Source organism: Lepisosteus oculatus, chromosome 17 (assembly GCF_040954835.1).
Source record: "Lepisosteus oculatus isolate fLepOcu1 chromosome 17, fLepOcu1.hap2, whole genome shotgun sequence".
In the NCBI taxonomy this organism is placed as follows: Eukaryota; Metazoa; Chordata; class Actinopteri; order Semionotiformes; family Lepisosteidae; genus Lepisosteus; species Lepisosteus oculatus.
Window position 1 is genome coordinate 3,595,471 of NC_090712.1, and position 15,549 is coordinate 3,611,019.

The window sequence follows — 15,549 nt, forward strand, 5'->3', positions numbered from 1 at the left end:
TTTAAAGCGCAGAAAATGTCCGTCACCTACATAGTCTGACCTGCAGTTTTAAGTCTTTTCAGTGCCTGGAGGAAAGACAGCACACATTCTGGGTTTACACACACACATCACAGCAATCGGAGCTACGCGTCAGGGTTTGCCAAACTTGACTGAAATTAAATCGAGGATGCCGAGGACGCAGGGTGCCCTGGCAGTTAATACTGCCGTCTCCCAGCTTCCGCGTCCCTGGGATTGATTCCGGACTGGAGGGACCCTCTGTGTGGAGTCTGCATGGATCTCGCAGCGTATCCATGGGCTTTCCCTAGGAGGCCGGGTTTCTCCCACCTCCCAGAGACAGGCTGGTGACATTAACTGGCCTCTCTCAATTGTCCCCTCCCGAGTGTGAGCAGCCCACAACACCCAGTGCTACCACGAAAGACTCCAGGGCTGGCGTCCGTCCTGCAGGGCTTATTCACATACAAGTACTGCCGTTAACACGGAGCATGAACCCCTATGACCGAACATGCCCAATTAGTGCTCTCCGTCAGCTCTGCAGTACCATATACACCCAAACCCCCTCTTCCCAGCACTGCACAGATCCCATTCTGCACTTGTCATATTCGATTGCTTTCTTAAAAAGTGCACTTGCTAAAAGGAAATACAGTAACAAAAAAATCAATTAAAAAAACAATAGTGCAAAGACTACTTAGTTTAATGCATTGTTATAACATCTAGCATGTAATGGATGTAACCATCAAATAGCAGTAAACCATGACAGTTTATACATGCACAGACAATACATACAATTTAAGTACTTTTTTAATGCCTTTCACCTTGCAAAGTACATTAACTATAAACAGAGGGTACTTCCACTATATACAAACAGATAACCTATATTGCAGTTACATTTTGAGGTTTTCAAAAATTGTGTGCTGTTTATTCTAAGTACAGTACAGGGACCTTTATTTTAAATTTTAAGTAGCACTTAAAACAGAGTTACAAAGTACGGAAAAGTAATAACGTAAAAGATGTTTTCCCCCGCAGTCTCTTTCCCTAAGGACAGAGAGGTAGTTACATAACCACAGTGTAGCAAACTAGCTTAATATTATTATGTTCAAGTCTTGTTAAGATTCCAAGATCTATACTATGAAATGCTACACACCGTAACAATTGAATACAGAAACTGAGCCAGGCCTACCGACTAATCTAAGGTTCAGTAACGGTCCAGAGACCACCGTCTTTGGAACATGTTAGTTACAGAAAGTAAGAAGCTCATAGCTAAAATACGTGGTGAAGACCAGGAATGTCATTGAGGCTGCTTTACGGTACAGTTCGACAGGTAAATTCAAGCCTGGGACATCAGTAAATCAAAAGCTTTAGTGTCATAAAACCATAAAAGCACTTCGGTCCTGCATTTCAACAACTTTTAAAAGTTATTTTTCATGGAAATGCATTTTAAAATGACATTCTCGCTTCACAGAGTCAAAGCTGAAAGGGCAATCTGGATCAAGATTAGGTTCTGTATTCCAATGAGAACTGGAAGTCTAAGTACCTCTCCGGTTTGTTTTTTTTAGAGTAACCTTTGATGGGGTCAACTCAATTCGATGGTACTTCCATCTGTTCCGCCTTAAAAATCTTCTTCAAAAATACCTCTAACGCTTTTGACAGAAAAAAAAAAAAACAGAACTGGGATAAAAATGAACAGTGGAATTTCAATCAAAAGCAAAAGCATTAAGCAAAGAGTCATTCCAGAAATTATTTTTAAATAAAACAAATATCAAAAACCTAAAAAAATAACCAAAAGAATGAAAATGCTACTCTCTAATTAACAAAAGGAATGATTTTTACAAGACATTGATCTGAAAAACAAGCACAATACTTTTAAGATGCATTCTGAAAGAACAGTAAAAAAAAGTCCAAAGAGGGTCTTGATTGAAACTGAAGCAGAAACATTAAGGCAAATTAAACCAGCAATGAGTACCAGAAAAACTGCCTACAGCCATGAAGAAACAGTGGCAAACAAGAACAGCTTAGGCTTGGAACAGGTTCATGATCGTGAAAGAAACGTCTTACTGAAGTATTCATCTTCCAGTCATTCATGTTCATTTCCATATTTTGTTTTCCTCAAATGCTCATGATTAAAACAGGGTTTTTTTGCACTTGGTAACCTATGAAGCCTTTTCAGGAATTAAAAATGAACACTTAACCAGATAGTAAGTTACCAACAGCAGCTTTTCACAACCATCTCCCGCCTGCATCATCATTCCTTTCACATACACTTGCACTATAGTTAAAAAATGCTTTCCAAGCACTAAGAGCATAAGGTAGCGGTTACGACTCCACAAGTTCAAGTGAGCTCCGATCCTTTAGCACATACTCTATTTTCCATAGCTTACTGAAAGAAAGGGAAAGCATTTGTTCCGATGCCAGCCAAGTTTCAACATTAAAAAGAGGGAAAGACACTAAATGCCATTTAATGAAACAATATAGGTTCAACAAAGAAATATTCCTGTTTCCGAAAAGACAACCCACTGAAATACAAACACCTCAAAATGGAATGCAACGCTTTTAAAACATTAGGTTTTTTTTGTTTTCCCTTCTCGGCAATTATTAAAATAAATAAATAATTAGAAAACAATCTTTCAATATCTGCTCCCAAACGTCAGTCCTCCATTACCCGAGTGTACGGGCAAGGCTGACGCATTCGGTTTCCAGTTTCGAGATCTAGTTGGGCACTGCTCATCTCACTCTATGCTAGAAAAGAGAAATACAACTTTAAAACAACAAAAAAAATACTTCTGTGTACTTAAGAGCACTTTTATGGTGATAATTATTCTGCGCATATGCAAAATTAGTCAGGAGTCCATAGCACCAAGTAGAAAAATAAATAACTGCTTATATACACAAGACCAATAACTATTAGTTCTATATTAAAGAAATCAGCATTTTGATACAGTAAATAACTGAGCTATTAAAAAAAAGAAAATCCAGCACATATCCATTATTTGTTTTACGCTCGTAACGTAAAATACATCTCCCCCAAAACGCTGCCTCTTACTTGATGCAGTACGTGTTAATGTCTTATTCCTGCTTTGTAGTGTTTTTATTTTGTTGCTCAAACCAAATGGAGAAAAAACTTTAAAAAAAAAAACCTTTTTGGTAGCTGGTTTCAGCAGAATGGGTTGGTCGATACGTGACGCTTAAGATTTTCCAGGAAAATAAAAAAAGGTACTTTACGGATAACATGAAAACACTCCCCCCCACCACCCCGGCTCGACGATTTGCTTATTTCTGAGACACAAACTCTTTGGACCGGCAATGCAACACACTGCGGCTCTCACCCTCTTGCAGTTTTGCACACTGTGCTCTGCTCCATCAGCATGAGCTCTACTCGTAGGAAATGAAAGGGGACATTTTCAGCGCTGCCTGTCCCGCGAGGGCTGTCCGCGCCGCGCCAGCTCAGTGAAAGGAGGACGACGGGGTCTCGGCCTGGATCCCGATCAGCGTGGGCAGCTGCTGGCCGCCGACGGCGGGCAGGACCGGCCGCGGGTTGAGGCGGGGAGGCATGGGGCTGGCCGGGCGGATGAGGGGCGGGGGCTGGTGCAGCGCGGGCCTGGGCTGCAGGAAGCGGGCCGGCTGCTGGAGCGGCGGGGGCTGCCGGTGCAGAGCCGGGGTGGCCGGGAGGGACGGCCGCAGCAGAGGCGGCGGCTGGTGCAGGGGGGCCGCGGGGAGCGCCGGGGCCGGGGCGGGCGAGGCCTGGGCGGCGGGGGTCGGGCCCAACGCCGGGGCCGCCGGGGCCACCTGGGCCTGCGGGCGAGAGGATTAGTTCCGATTTGCATTTCAGTCACCACGCGTCAGACACTCAAACCTGTCACTTTCCTACACTGGTGCGATGCCGGATCAACAGTTGTTAAAGTTTCACATGCAGTCGGTCGCACACAAACGCACGTTAATCACAGTAACTCCATCAGTACAAAGATATAATCGACAGCACCAATACTCAATTGAGCACAAAGCAGCAGCACATAGTACTGTGACCGAAATGCAGACTAGACCCTTGTGAGTCAAACTCCCATAAGTACATTTTCTTATATAAATCGATTTCTTGACAGATGTGCACGCTCTTAAATCCAGCACTTGCCCAGTATTTTCAATCATGTTCGACTTTCACAAATTTCATGAAGCAAACTATTGCACAGAAAACAGTAAAAAGGCAAATAGCTTTAAGATGCATTTAAACTGCATTTTCATTTTCCACCATTATAACGGCCATTTGAAAACTAGCGTTTACCTGGTAAATTTGATCAGTTTGGCTAGACTTTTGATTTGTACAGGCGTGCTTCCAATTTGGCTGTTCGGAGATTAGTGTCTAGCTAATCGAACGGTATCCGTCCTTCACCAAAGCAGCTCAAGGGACTAACAGACCCCTTAGATGTCACAGGTGTAACAACCTCCCGAGTGCAACATTTGCACATCTGCCCATCCTGCTCCGGTACAACTCCGGATCTCGGAAGGGAGTGTGCTAGCGTTCGGAATTGTTAAGAGCATTTTTCTTCCCTGCACAATTTGAGCCAGGAATGCTGGACACTCTCGTCCATCTGCCATGATGAAAACTTTCAAGGCAGCACGGGGTTTTGTGGGCGTACAGTGCTCATGGGCTTTAGGGGGTGCTGTCAAAGACAAGGGCGTTTCTCGCCTTGGGGGGGGTGGGGGGGGGCTCGGTTTTGGGAAAGTCAAGTAGAAAGCGCCACCACCTCCTCCTCCTCCTCGTCGGTACTCTTCCCTGACGGAGTGTTGGAACTGTTCTTCCCCTCCTCCCCCGAGGCCGCTGCGTCTCCGTTGGGGGCCCGCGTCCCCTGTTCTGCCTCCCACTCCTGCAGCACCTCCTCCAAGTTAAATCGACGACGGTAGTTCACAAAGAAGTTTTTTACCTGCCCTACGGTCTTATTACCGATAACGTCGGCAATAGCCTGGAAGTCTTTTCCATACTTCCGGACACCTACGGAGAGACAAACGCCACGTTCAGTTCCCCCGGCGCGAATCCAGCCATGCTGCGTTACCGGCTCACACACAAACGGTATGGTAAGGGCTGAAAGGAACATTTTAATGAAGAAATACAGTCTTACAGTATAATTCCTGGAGTTAATCTTGGAAAAGACACTTGGCTTCCCCCCCTTGGAGTTTTAAAATTTTTGCTTCTGCTCAACCTGATAAAAGTATACCGGACTACCTCTAGCAGACATAACATTTCACGAGCGACAGAATATTTTCACAGTTGCCCAGAACGGTCCTACAACATTAACAAATGGGCAAAAGCCTGCACCTGTATCTGATGGTTTTCCTTTAGAATGCAAGAAATGTTAAAGTCCTCACCCAGATTAAACCACCTACTGTGCTTGACTAAAAGTATTCTTACTTTTTGTTAAGCGCAGTAAGAAGGTAGTTTATTCTTAAAAACAGCATTTCAGTGACTGTTAGAACCGGTAATAAAAAGTGAATACTTAATAAAATGTATTTAAGAATAAAACAACTGAAAATGTACCTTGAACTGCAAGAAGCTGCTCATCTGTTGTCCAGCGAGCATTTACTTTCTGGGTGCACTACAAGAGAGAGACAGTCGTGAAGTTATATTTTTTTATTTCCCCATGTGCATCCTCAATAGGAGCATTAATTGTCTGTAAGGACAATCTGACATTTTATTAGCTGGGAGTAACATCAATGAGTACTGCTAAAAATATATTTTCCATTTAATAATATTGTTTTACTTTTCCTAAACTTTTTTTTTTAATCTCTCTTATCTAGGCCATGTCTTACCCTGTCTCACCTATAAGGCTTTACATGGCTTGGCACCTCAATACCTGTCTGAACTTTTATCGCCCTACTCCCCACCTCGCAACCTCAGCTCTTCAAATTCTGCCCTCCTTACTGTCCCCCAAGCCCGTCTACATTGTATGGGCGACAGGGCCTTCTCCTGCTATGCCCCCAAGCGCTGGAACTCTTTGCCCAAGGATATTAGAGAGTCACTTTCTCTAAACTCCTTCAAATCCAGACTCAAAACCTTCTTCTTCAGAAAAGCCTTTACTTAACTGGTTCCATTCTTCACCCCTCTGCTCTTCTTAATACCACCTTCCACGGTCTCCTCTATTGTTATTGTTGTATTGTTGTAATTTTAATTGTGTCCTATCTTGTGAAATCTTCTTAATTATTGTTGTAGTTTTCTTATTTATTGTTATTGTCATCATGTAAAGCGCTTTGAGAAGCCACCTTTAAAGGCGCTATATAAAATAAAGTTTATAATTATTATTACCCTATATCTTTATTCCAGAGGAAATTCAGTTCTAGCCTCATAAAACACAAGCATGCATGAGAAACATTTTGTTTTTACCTCATTCACAAGTATTCATCTTGGGGGGAAAAAAATGAGCTTAGTACAGTTTGACAGATGTGTCTTAAAATATGAAAACAGAAAATTACTTGCATACAAAGCACAAAATTAAATAACTTCCATAAATTGCACTATATCAGGGTTCATGTTCACTGCTTTTTACAATCTGAATCATCAACCTTTGTTATTTACCTCAGGAAGCCTGCAGTCATCAATACCTGCTTCCAGCTTCTGTTTTAGACCACTGTTAACCTGTTTAGCATTTTGAACCTTAAAGACAGTAAAACCAGACAGCATCATGAATAAACACAGTAATTGAATTTACGAATACCTGCACACAAAAAAATCTTACCAGTACAGCTGAAAACAAATCCCTGCAACACTGCACATTCACATTTCATATTTACATCCAACATCATTGATAATTTACAGATATACCAAACATTCAGCTATATATACAAGGAGTCTATAACAGCAGTTCCCAACCCTGGTCCTGCGGTCCAGACACTTCTAGAAAGAGCTTTTCTCTTTCAGCAGAGGTCCAGGCACCACACTTGCATTATGGGAGGTCTCTGTAGACCTTAGGTTCCATTGGGTTGATGCCAGTTACAAATCCTATTCACTTCTTAATAGCTACAGGAAAACCAAACATCTCCCTCACATGGAAAACTGAAATCGAGGAGGCCGATTCAGAATCCCCCTGGAGCAAAAGCCAGGAGAGCAATGGAAGTCCCCCAGGAACAGGGTGGGGAACCGCTGGCCACTGACACAGAGAGCCCCTTCTATCCCGTCGGGCAAGACTGCTGCTTCAGGCAGTGTGGCCCAGGATCCACAGTGCTGCACACCATTTTTATCACAGCAGGTCATCAAAACAACATATGCCCCCCCCCCCCGATCAGACAAGACCAGCATGCACGGCAGAAGATGGATTAGCAATACCTGTCTTTTCAGAGACACCAGCTCCATGTCCAGTTGCCGCAGGATCGTGTTGGCTGCGCTCGGGCTGCAGGAAACGGCCACCACGTCGTCCTGAGTCAGGTACATGCCTTTGGGCGGGCGGCACTTGGACCTCTGGGAGTGGTGTCGGTGTTGCAGGTTCTGGTGCTCCCGCCGGCCCAACCCAATCTTGCTGGGCTGGGTGGGCGGCTCGGAGTGACTCTGGAGGGGGAATGAAAATGTACAGCTTTATACATCCATGCACCCACTTTCGAACTGCCTCAAGGCAGGATACACCCTGGACAGGACGCCAGTCCGTCACAGGGCGGACACAGACACGCTCACACTCGCACCAGCGCCGGTTTTCCCAGAACTCAATGAACCTGCTGTACCAGTATGTCCCTGATCTGTGGGAAGAATCCGGAGCGCCCGGAGGAAACCCACAGGAACACGGGGACGGCACACAAACTGCATGCAGATAGCAGCCCGGCTCTGGAACTGAACCCAGGGCCCCCGTGCTACGAGACAGCAGAGCTAACCACTGCACCACCAGGCCACCCTGCTCCACCACAGCATAACAAGAGGAAGAGACAAAACCCACACAGCTGGGGGTCATGGGCAGGGCACACGTTAACTATTGGAAGAGAGCCTTTAAACGTTAGAAACAGTAGGTGTTTACAGGTACAGTAGCACTGAAGAACTGCAGAAGTTTCTAAGACATTGTTATATATATATAACAGCATATAGAGTTTAAATCTTAAATCTATGAAGTACTTTAACATTTTGACACGATATAATGCTAACTTATATGTAATTTAGTACAATACAGCTTCAGGGACAGAGGCAGGTTTTTGTCACTGTGTTATAATTTTTAAAACATGTTTCCAAGCTGCCAGTATCACGTACTTCTGTTTTCCTTGCTCATGAGAAAGTGGTCAGCTGTATAAACAAACAGTTACCTCTTTTTTAGCCTCCTTGGTTGGGTCATAATCGCTGTCATTTCCTTCGTTAGGATTGGCTTCTTCCATCTCTTCGTCACTAAGGTCAGAACAGTAAAAGCATTTCCCGTGTCATTACACCTTAAAACCGCACAAACACAATGCTCATTCGTGGTAAAAAAACCAACAACAACAACGACGCTCTGACGTCACCTTTCATCTTGATTGTTCCTGTTTGCCAGTTTTCTCGCCTGGCGATCCATCAGGCTGGTCCTGGAACGAGTTTTTTTCCAAGAATAGTAGTACTTTACCAAACTAGAAATGGATTTATCTGGTAGCTAAACGGAAAAAAGAAATTGTGAGAAACCAGAACATTTATTTTCCATAACCTCCTAAAATCTTAGCTCTATTCTGAAATTGTACTATTTTGCATAAACTTCTGACTGTCTAGTTTGCTGAGGTGTTACCGATTATTGTCATTTTCTAGAGATGGGAAGGTTCAAGTCAGCTAAGATTAAAGAGCCCAATCCACCCATCCACTCATTCATTTTCTAACTGTGTTTCCCAGTACAGGGTTGAGGGGAGCCAGAGTCTATCCCGGCAGGTATCTGGCCCAAGCCAGGATATTCCCTGGACGGGACACTAGTCCATCACAGGACATACGCACGCCAGGGCCAGTTCTCCCTGATGACAAACAACCTGGCAGAAACCAGAGTAGGCATTGTAGCCCCATGAGAAAACAGGGAGAACACACACATGCTCAACACAGATAGTGCTCCAGGAACCGAACCCAGGACCCCAGCGCTGTGAGGCAGCAATGCTAACTGCTGAGCCACCTGAAGCACCCAAAGCTCTTATGTAACCTGCATCAGTATAAAATGGGTATTTACTGTATTCTGCATGATAACTATGAGCTACTCAGATACTGGAACCCTTATTACTAAACAAAACATCCTGACAGTCATGCAGTGAGACAGCAGTGTTGGAAGGGACATTCACCATTTGCTGAATCCTGTGAAAGCTTTTCCCATGAAAACTGAAGGCTTGTTCAAACAGCACTTTGTCTTCCACAGTCCACTCATCAGGAAAGGGTGTGAAGTTCGGAAGGTCAGCAAGCGACTTCTCGATATTGTGCTTGTGCCAAAACAGCATGCCCAGCGCCTGCAGGAGCAGCAAAATGTGAACACCGAGACTTTATCCTCTGCCAGAGATAAGGGCTTGTCAAATGTTACAGGCATTCCTGAAATGCTCTGCCGAACTTCGATACTGAAACCTCAGATCAGTTTTTCTACAAGCAAAGAATCAACTATATCCACATGTACGCATATATTTTAAGCCATCTACTTTCCTTCTGATCCTCAGGAGTTCATGGTCTTGAAACATGGAGCGCACACTTTCAAGACTAGAAATGGCTCCAGGCAACGATGCTATTCAACCAATTTTGCCTTGCGTTCGTTAATTCAATCATGCCAGGACTGTCCCCCTCATCAACATTTCTTGAAGTCAACCTTTCATGTCCATCAGTCAACCTCGGCATTCATGTCAAGAACGCGGGGTCCACCCACGGCGACTCAGCATTCAGCACATGACCTGGCAAACTACTCCGGACCCCCACAGCCCTGTGGAGAGACGGCACCCCCTCTGTCCCTGCTCCCAAGTCCAGCTGCAGGGCTTGCTTGTCTAAGAAACCCGCCGGGAGAACTGTACCTGCTCGACATTGTAGCCGTGTTTTTCCTTGGCAATGGCAATGTACTCATCCACTGTGGGGGAGAGAAAAAAAACAAAACAAGGGGAGAGTTACTTTTAAAACTTAGAAATAAACCAACAGGGTGTCATTTATTTAGGAATGTGCATCTTTACATATATCTACGTTAAGACACAAAGAAATATTTCCTTATAAAAATATTACCGATATCTGTACTGCACTACTTACATTTCGTATCCGCTATCGCATGGTATGGAGACCAGACCAACATGCCGCCGCTGTCTTTATCACTGTACTTCGTAGCACCTTCAGAAATGTAATCAACAAACGAGCGCATTAGTGTTTTCAGTTACACCCGAGTTACATGACCCCCCAGCATACTGAAGAGCCTGAAAAGTTTCATGCAACTAACGGCCCTGCATCAGAAACTGGAAACGGTGTTCAGCCGCACACTCGTTTGACTGGGTTTACCGCTGACAGCAGTACCAGCGCCAACCGCGGAGTGAGAATTAATGGAAGCGGAGGAAATAAATACTGAATTTAAAAAAAAGTGTTTTTTTTTAATGTATGTTGTCTCGATGTTTTCTTTGATATTGGTTTTCAACGTCTTTTTAATTTTATTTGGTGGAGAGGGCGGGGCTACAGGAGCTCAAGCAAAACGAATACGTTACCCAGCAGCAGAACAGCAACTATACGTCCTCACACCAACAGTCAACATTCACTCGTTTAGATATCAGCCGTACCCAAGAGTATATTAATAACAACGCCACGCAAAACGTGATTTCACGCTGCCTACAATGTCTCTCGACAGGGAATCTTACGGACACCAATTGTTTGCACAATGTTGTATAAAATGCTAACCGCTCGGATAAACTTGTTCAATAAACGGAGGCCAAATGGGTCAATCACTTCTTGATAATCGATTAGCTATTCCATTTTCCCCCCCCTAGGCTTTCAACAGGGGCTTGAACCCCTTAACCGAGGCTATCTCCGTTCTGGTCAGGTACCGTACGGTAGTAAAATTTCATGATATAAATATCCTACCAGGATCGAAATCGGGAATACTCGCTTGATACTCCGTTCCCACTCGCATCCCCACATCTAGGAAGAAGCAATGAACACATATGAGCTACGGTTTTATTAATATGCATACACAATGGTGCTGGAAATGTCAAACGTCTTGCAGGCTGTTAAAGAGCCGTGTTCGAGGCTATACCGTGCTCGTCGTCGCTGGCGCTCTCGTCAGAAAAATGTCCATTCGAGGCGTTAGAGGGGCTTTTCGTCCCGTTTGACCGTCCTTTTCCCAAATACTCCGACCCCTTCTCCATCATCCCAGGCATTGCTAAATATTTATTTGCTTTTTCCCCTTGCTAAATTAAAATTATACGGCATGCAACATACTAGCGCAGCCGAGCAGAGCGTTTTTTTTCCCTTCTTTTAAACAACTCCCCTTTCTTTCTACGCAGCAGCGTCGCTGTGCAAATGTCAGATATTAATCCACCTCGCTATTTATTATTATGACCGCCTATCGGGTTGAAACGAGGAAAGAGGCCGCGACGTTTATCGAGTAGCGTGATTTTTTTTGCAGCAGCAGCAGCAGCGTGGGGGTGTAATTTCGCCTTCCCGGAGGCCAGCTGTTTTGTTTGTATTTTTTTTTTGTGTGTGCGCTGGGGGTGAAAACAACAACGGCAACAATAGGAGGCAGACGGACCTATTTCCTGCAGCGGAAGGAATTGCGCTGTGCTTGGCCGCAGTGAAGGCGAGCTGTGGCGTGAGCGTGTGCCGGCCGGAATGGAGAGGGCGAGCGCGCGCTGTGGGCTCTGCTGGAAGAGGTTTCGATTGTTACTGAGTGTTCTCTCAAAATAAACACCGGCCCCTTCAACGCACTATTGTCCCAAGGCGTCTCGCCACAATTCACGTTCTTCTCTCGCAGGGAACCCACGAACGAGGCAGCTATCTTAGCGCAAGTGTTTTATTTTCGGTATTTATCGCTTTCGCTTAGGTCGTTCTACAGTAGGTGTGGGAGACGTGCGTTCAGCTGTATTGACTTAATAGGATCCGATTTTAGAATGATCCTTTTTACAGTGGGAACCCGACTGTTAAAGTGAACGAGATTGGGTTGCCTTCGGGGGAGAGAAAAAGCTTTGCAAAAATGAGTTCTTCGTAATACAGCCACTGAAGTTAGAGTTGAGAGAGCCTATAGCTTCAAAACATGAATGAGCATTTTATGCGCAAGTCGAAATTGAAGTATACTGGATACCTCTTTCATATACGTTTCGTTACGTTTTTCAAAGTCACTCATGCATCAGAAATTCAAATCTGCTTTTTTAAATTACCCGATACAGAGTCTTTTAAGCGTCTAAAACTGCTTATATTAAAAAAAAAACCCCAAGCAGCTAAATATACATAAATTGGGGTCATGTTTTCATACAAAAGTGAAATGTCACGCTACAAACAACTTAGAGTGCAGGTCTCAGGACTAGAACTCAACAAGACATCTCAGAGCACTCATCTTATGCTTGTAACTTTGACTCTCCAGGAAAGCCTGTCTTTGATAAGCTACATTTAGTAAAGAAATTAATAAACTGAAAGCGTATTATTATTGAGTTTGAAGTTTGAATCCAAAATGATAAAATCATAAGGTCAAAGACTTGCTTTAATATGGTTTTAGCCGAGAACCTCTCGTTTTGGCAAATCCTTAAACGTTTTAACAGCAACATAACCAGCTCTGCCGTTAACACGGCAGCCTGATCTCAGAAGTTAGTCAAGCCGGGGTCTGGGCGGTACAGTATTGGATTGGGAAATCTCTTGGAAAGCCGGGTCACCTCTGTAAGTGATGGTACAAGTCCAGCAGTAGGTGGCTCTGTTCCCTGTAGACAGAATTTCCAAACCAGTGCCCCCAGTATGGTAACCTGGGACACTGCGTTGTAGGAGGCGCCTTTCTTTTTTGTTGATAATTCCAAGTCCTTGTCTATCCTGAAGCTCAGCAGGTGTGAGCCTGGTCAGTACCTGGATAGGAGCCCTCCTGGGAAAAACTAAGGCCGCTGCTGGAAGAGGTGTTCATGGGGCCAGCAGGGGGCGCTCACCCTGCAGTCTGTGTGGGTCCTAATGCCCCAGTATAGTGACGGGGACACTATACTGTAAAAAGGCGCTGTCCTTCAGATGAGACATAAACCCGAGGTCCTGACTCTCTGTGGTGATTAAAAATCCCAGGGCGTTTCTTGAAAAGAGTAGGGGTGTGACCCCGGCGTCCTGGCCAACGTTGGCCTCCCAATACTGCACATATCTGAACTGGCTTAATCACTCTGCTCTCCTCCCCACTGAGAGCTGGTGTGTGGGGAGCGTTCTGGCGCACTATGGCTGCAGTCGCATCCTCCAGGTGGGGCTGCACACTGCTGGTGGTGGAGGGGATCCCCATTACCTGTAAAGCAGGTGGAGTGGAGTGTCCAGAATAGCGCTATTTAAGTGTAAACAATTATTATAAATCAAGATCCCATAGAACTGTTTGATATTTATTCACCTCATTTGCTGTACAGTGTGGCTGTTGCTTGCCGATAGACACTCTGCACTACAATATTATTTCTGTCATACTTGTATTATCATAATGCTGGGATTGCTCATTTATATGTACGAAATGTCCCTATCGTTGTTTGTTTTCCAATTGGTCACCATTTCTCATATTCTTTGCTCCATAAAATCAGTTTTTTTCTGGTTGGACAACAGATGGCGCTCAAAGACTGATACAGTATTTTCAAACTCCCCCCTATGGTAAGCATTGAGATAACATTATTCTTAAATTTCGATGTTTAGTTGTTTGTAGATCAAAATGTCACATATATTATTAAACAAACGTCTGTTTTGTGTAGGGGTAGAATACATTTGTAAATTCTAACGTGATGTGAACTCATATCATAATAGTAATAATGTGCATTTGCATGAAATTTTTAATTCCCAAAGGATCTCATCTTTACAAGCCAAGTGGAATTAAGCAAGAACACTAGCCTTTATTCCACGATTCTTTTGAAAAGTGACATACATCCCTTAGCCAGTCAGATCCCCAGTTTCATGTCGCATTCAAATGAAGGAATAGCAAAATATTTCCAGTCACCATACTGGGGGCTAGGTTTGGAATCTCTGATCTAGGGGACTGAGCGCCACCTACTGGTCTATCAAAACCACTGATAGCAACCACCTGTTTTTTTTCCCCTGGAAGACACCTATCCCAATACTGACCAAGTCCATTGTAAGCTGTGTTGATCCATGAAGTTCCCGTCTTCGAGAACTGGTTTGCCGCCTGTGTTGGAGAGCTAAACGATTAATGTGGTGAATGAAGATGAAGTGTTTTGGGATCAGGTCGCTTTCCATAATGCAGTGAAGGAAGCTTTGGGTATCAGGTTACTTTCCACAGTGCATTTAAAGAAGAAAACTGCATACTTGGAACACCTTGTCCATTGAGACTAAAGATATTTGAATTGTATTCTGTTTGTTGATTGATCTGTATTTTTGTATGCATCTGGGTGCGACTGACAGGATAAATCCCCTTGGATTTAGAGAGTATGCTCTCATCATAACTCAGGATACAGCAGGCTGCACAGCAATATCCCATGTTAACCCAAAATCCAACACTAATCTTTTGAATAATGGATAATAATTGAATAATGGAAGGGAGGCACTACCTCATCAGCTCCGATGTAGCAACCAAAATACGGAAATGGTGTGAAAGATCAAAGGGAGGGATTTGTGGCAGAAAAGGAGCAGGATAAGATCATGGATGCAGTCCCATAAGTAGTCACCCCACTGTGGGTTCCTCTGCATCACTTGGTTCATTACAAACCCTTCTTGTTATTGTCTGCACTGTGTATTGAAAACTCAGCTATGGGGAATATTTACTCAGTGTGCTAAAGAAGGGCTCCTCTACCTTCAGCCTCCAAATCCATTCCACCGCAGTACTTTGATGCAACCAGCATTTTACCTTTTGCACTGATGTTGCTCCTTATTGATTAATGAAGTGAGGGGCAGGTAGTAGCAAAACTCTGGAGTGGATTAGAAGGACTGCAAGGGAAGAAAGCCATCCGCCCCAAGCTGTCACAGACACAATCAAGGATGTGGAAGAACTGAGGAAAACCAAAATGAAGGTAAGAGGATGATTGAAAGAGCAACAAATAAAAGTGTGAAAAAAGAAATTGGAGAGAAAAAAATATTTGTTTAGAACAGGAACACAAATAGTATTCTCAAGTCTTCCTGCTCATCAGTAGGTCTTATCTTGCTTTCATGATACAGTCTGTGGCCTGTCTTTGTCAAAGTTCCTTCAACGGCAGTGTGTTCCGTTATTTGCTATGATGGAGGTTAGGGTATCAGTAAACTTAACTTCAGTGCCTTTAGTTCCAGAATCAAGATTATTTCTGTCACCAAGATCACATTTTAATCCTTTTTCCTATTCATTCAATTGAATTCACTGCTTTTTCCCTGCCACAAAGGTGGGTGCTTATCTGTATTACACAACACATCTCCATTACTGATGCTGAAGGATTGCTCTTGTCACGAGACAACTAAAATTGTATGATTGCCACCTCTTGTGAAATTAGCGTCTGTTCTAAGCGCTTCAT

At 43.9% G+C, this 15,549-nt stretch overlaps 1 protein-coding gene across 2 annotated transcripts; it reads right to left on the reverse strand.

Moving 5' to 3' along the window:
- Positions 1-673: 673 nt before the first annotated feature.
- Positions 674-11,595, reverse strand: rcor3 (REST corepressor 3). 2 transcript variants are annotated; one of them, XM_069179789.1, is made up of 12 exons: positions 11,160-11,595; positions 10,988-11,044; positions 10,172-10,249; positions 9,946-9,998; positions 9,238-9,399; positions 8,452-8,576; positions 8,260-8,338; positions 7,304-7,522; positions 6,557-6,634; positions 5,522-5,579; positions 4,734-4,978; positions 674-3,786 (listed from the first exon to the last, which is right to left on the reverse strand). In XM_069179789.1, exons 1-12 carry the CDS (start codon positions 11,281-11,283, stop codon positions 3,439-3,441), a joined length of 1,626 nt encoding a protein of 541 aa, XP_069035890.1. In that variant the 5' UTR covers positions 11,284-11,595; the 3' UTR covers positions 674-3,438. The 2 variants fall into 2 exon arrangements, with proteins under 2 accessions (XP_069035890.1, XP_069035891.1); XM_069179790.1 differs by having other exon boundaries at positions 4,911-4,978; positions 11,160-11,594.
- Positions 11,596-15,549: the final 3,954 nt, after the last annotated feature.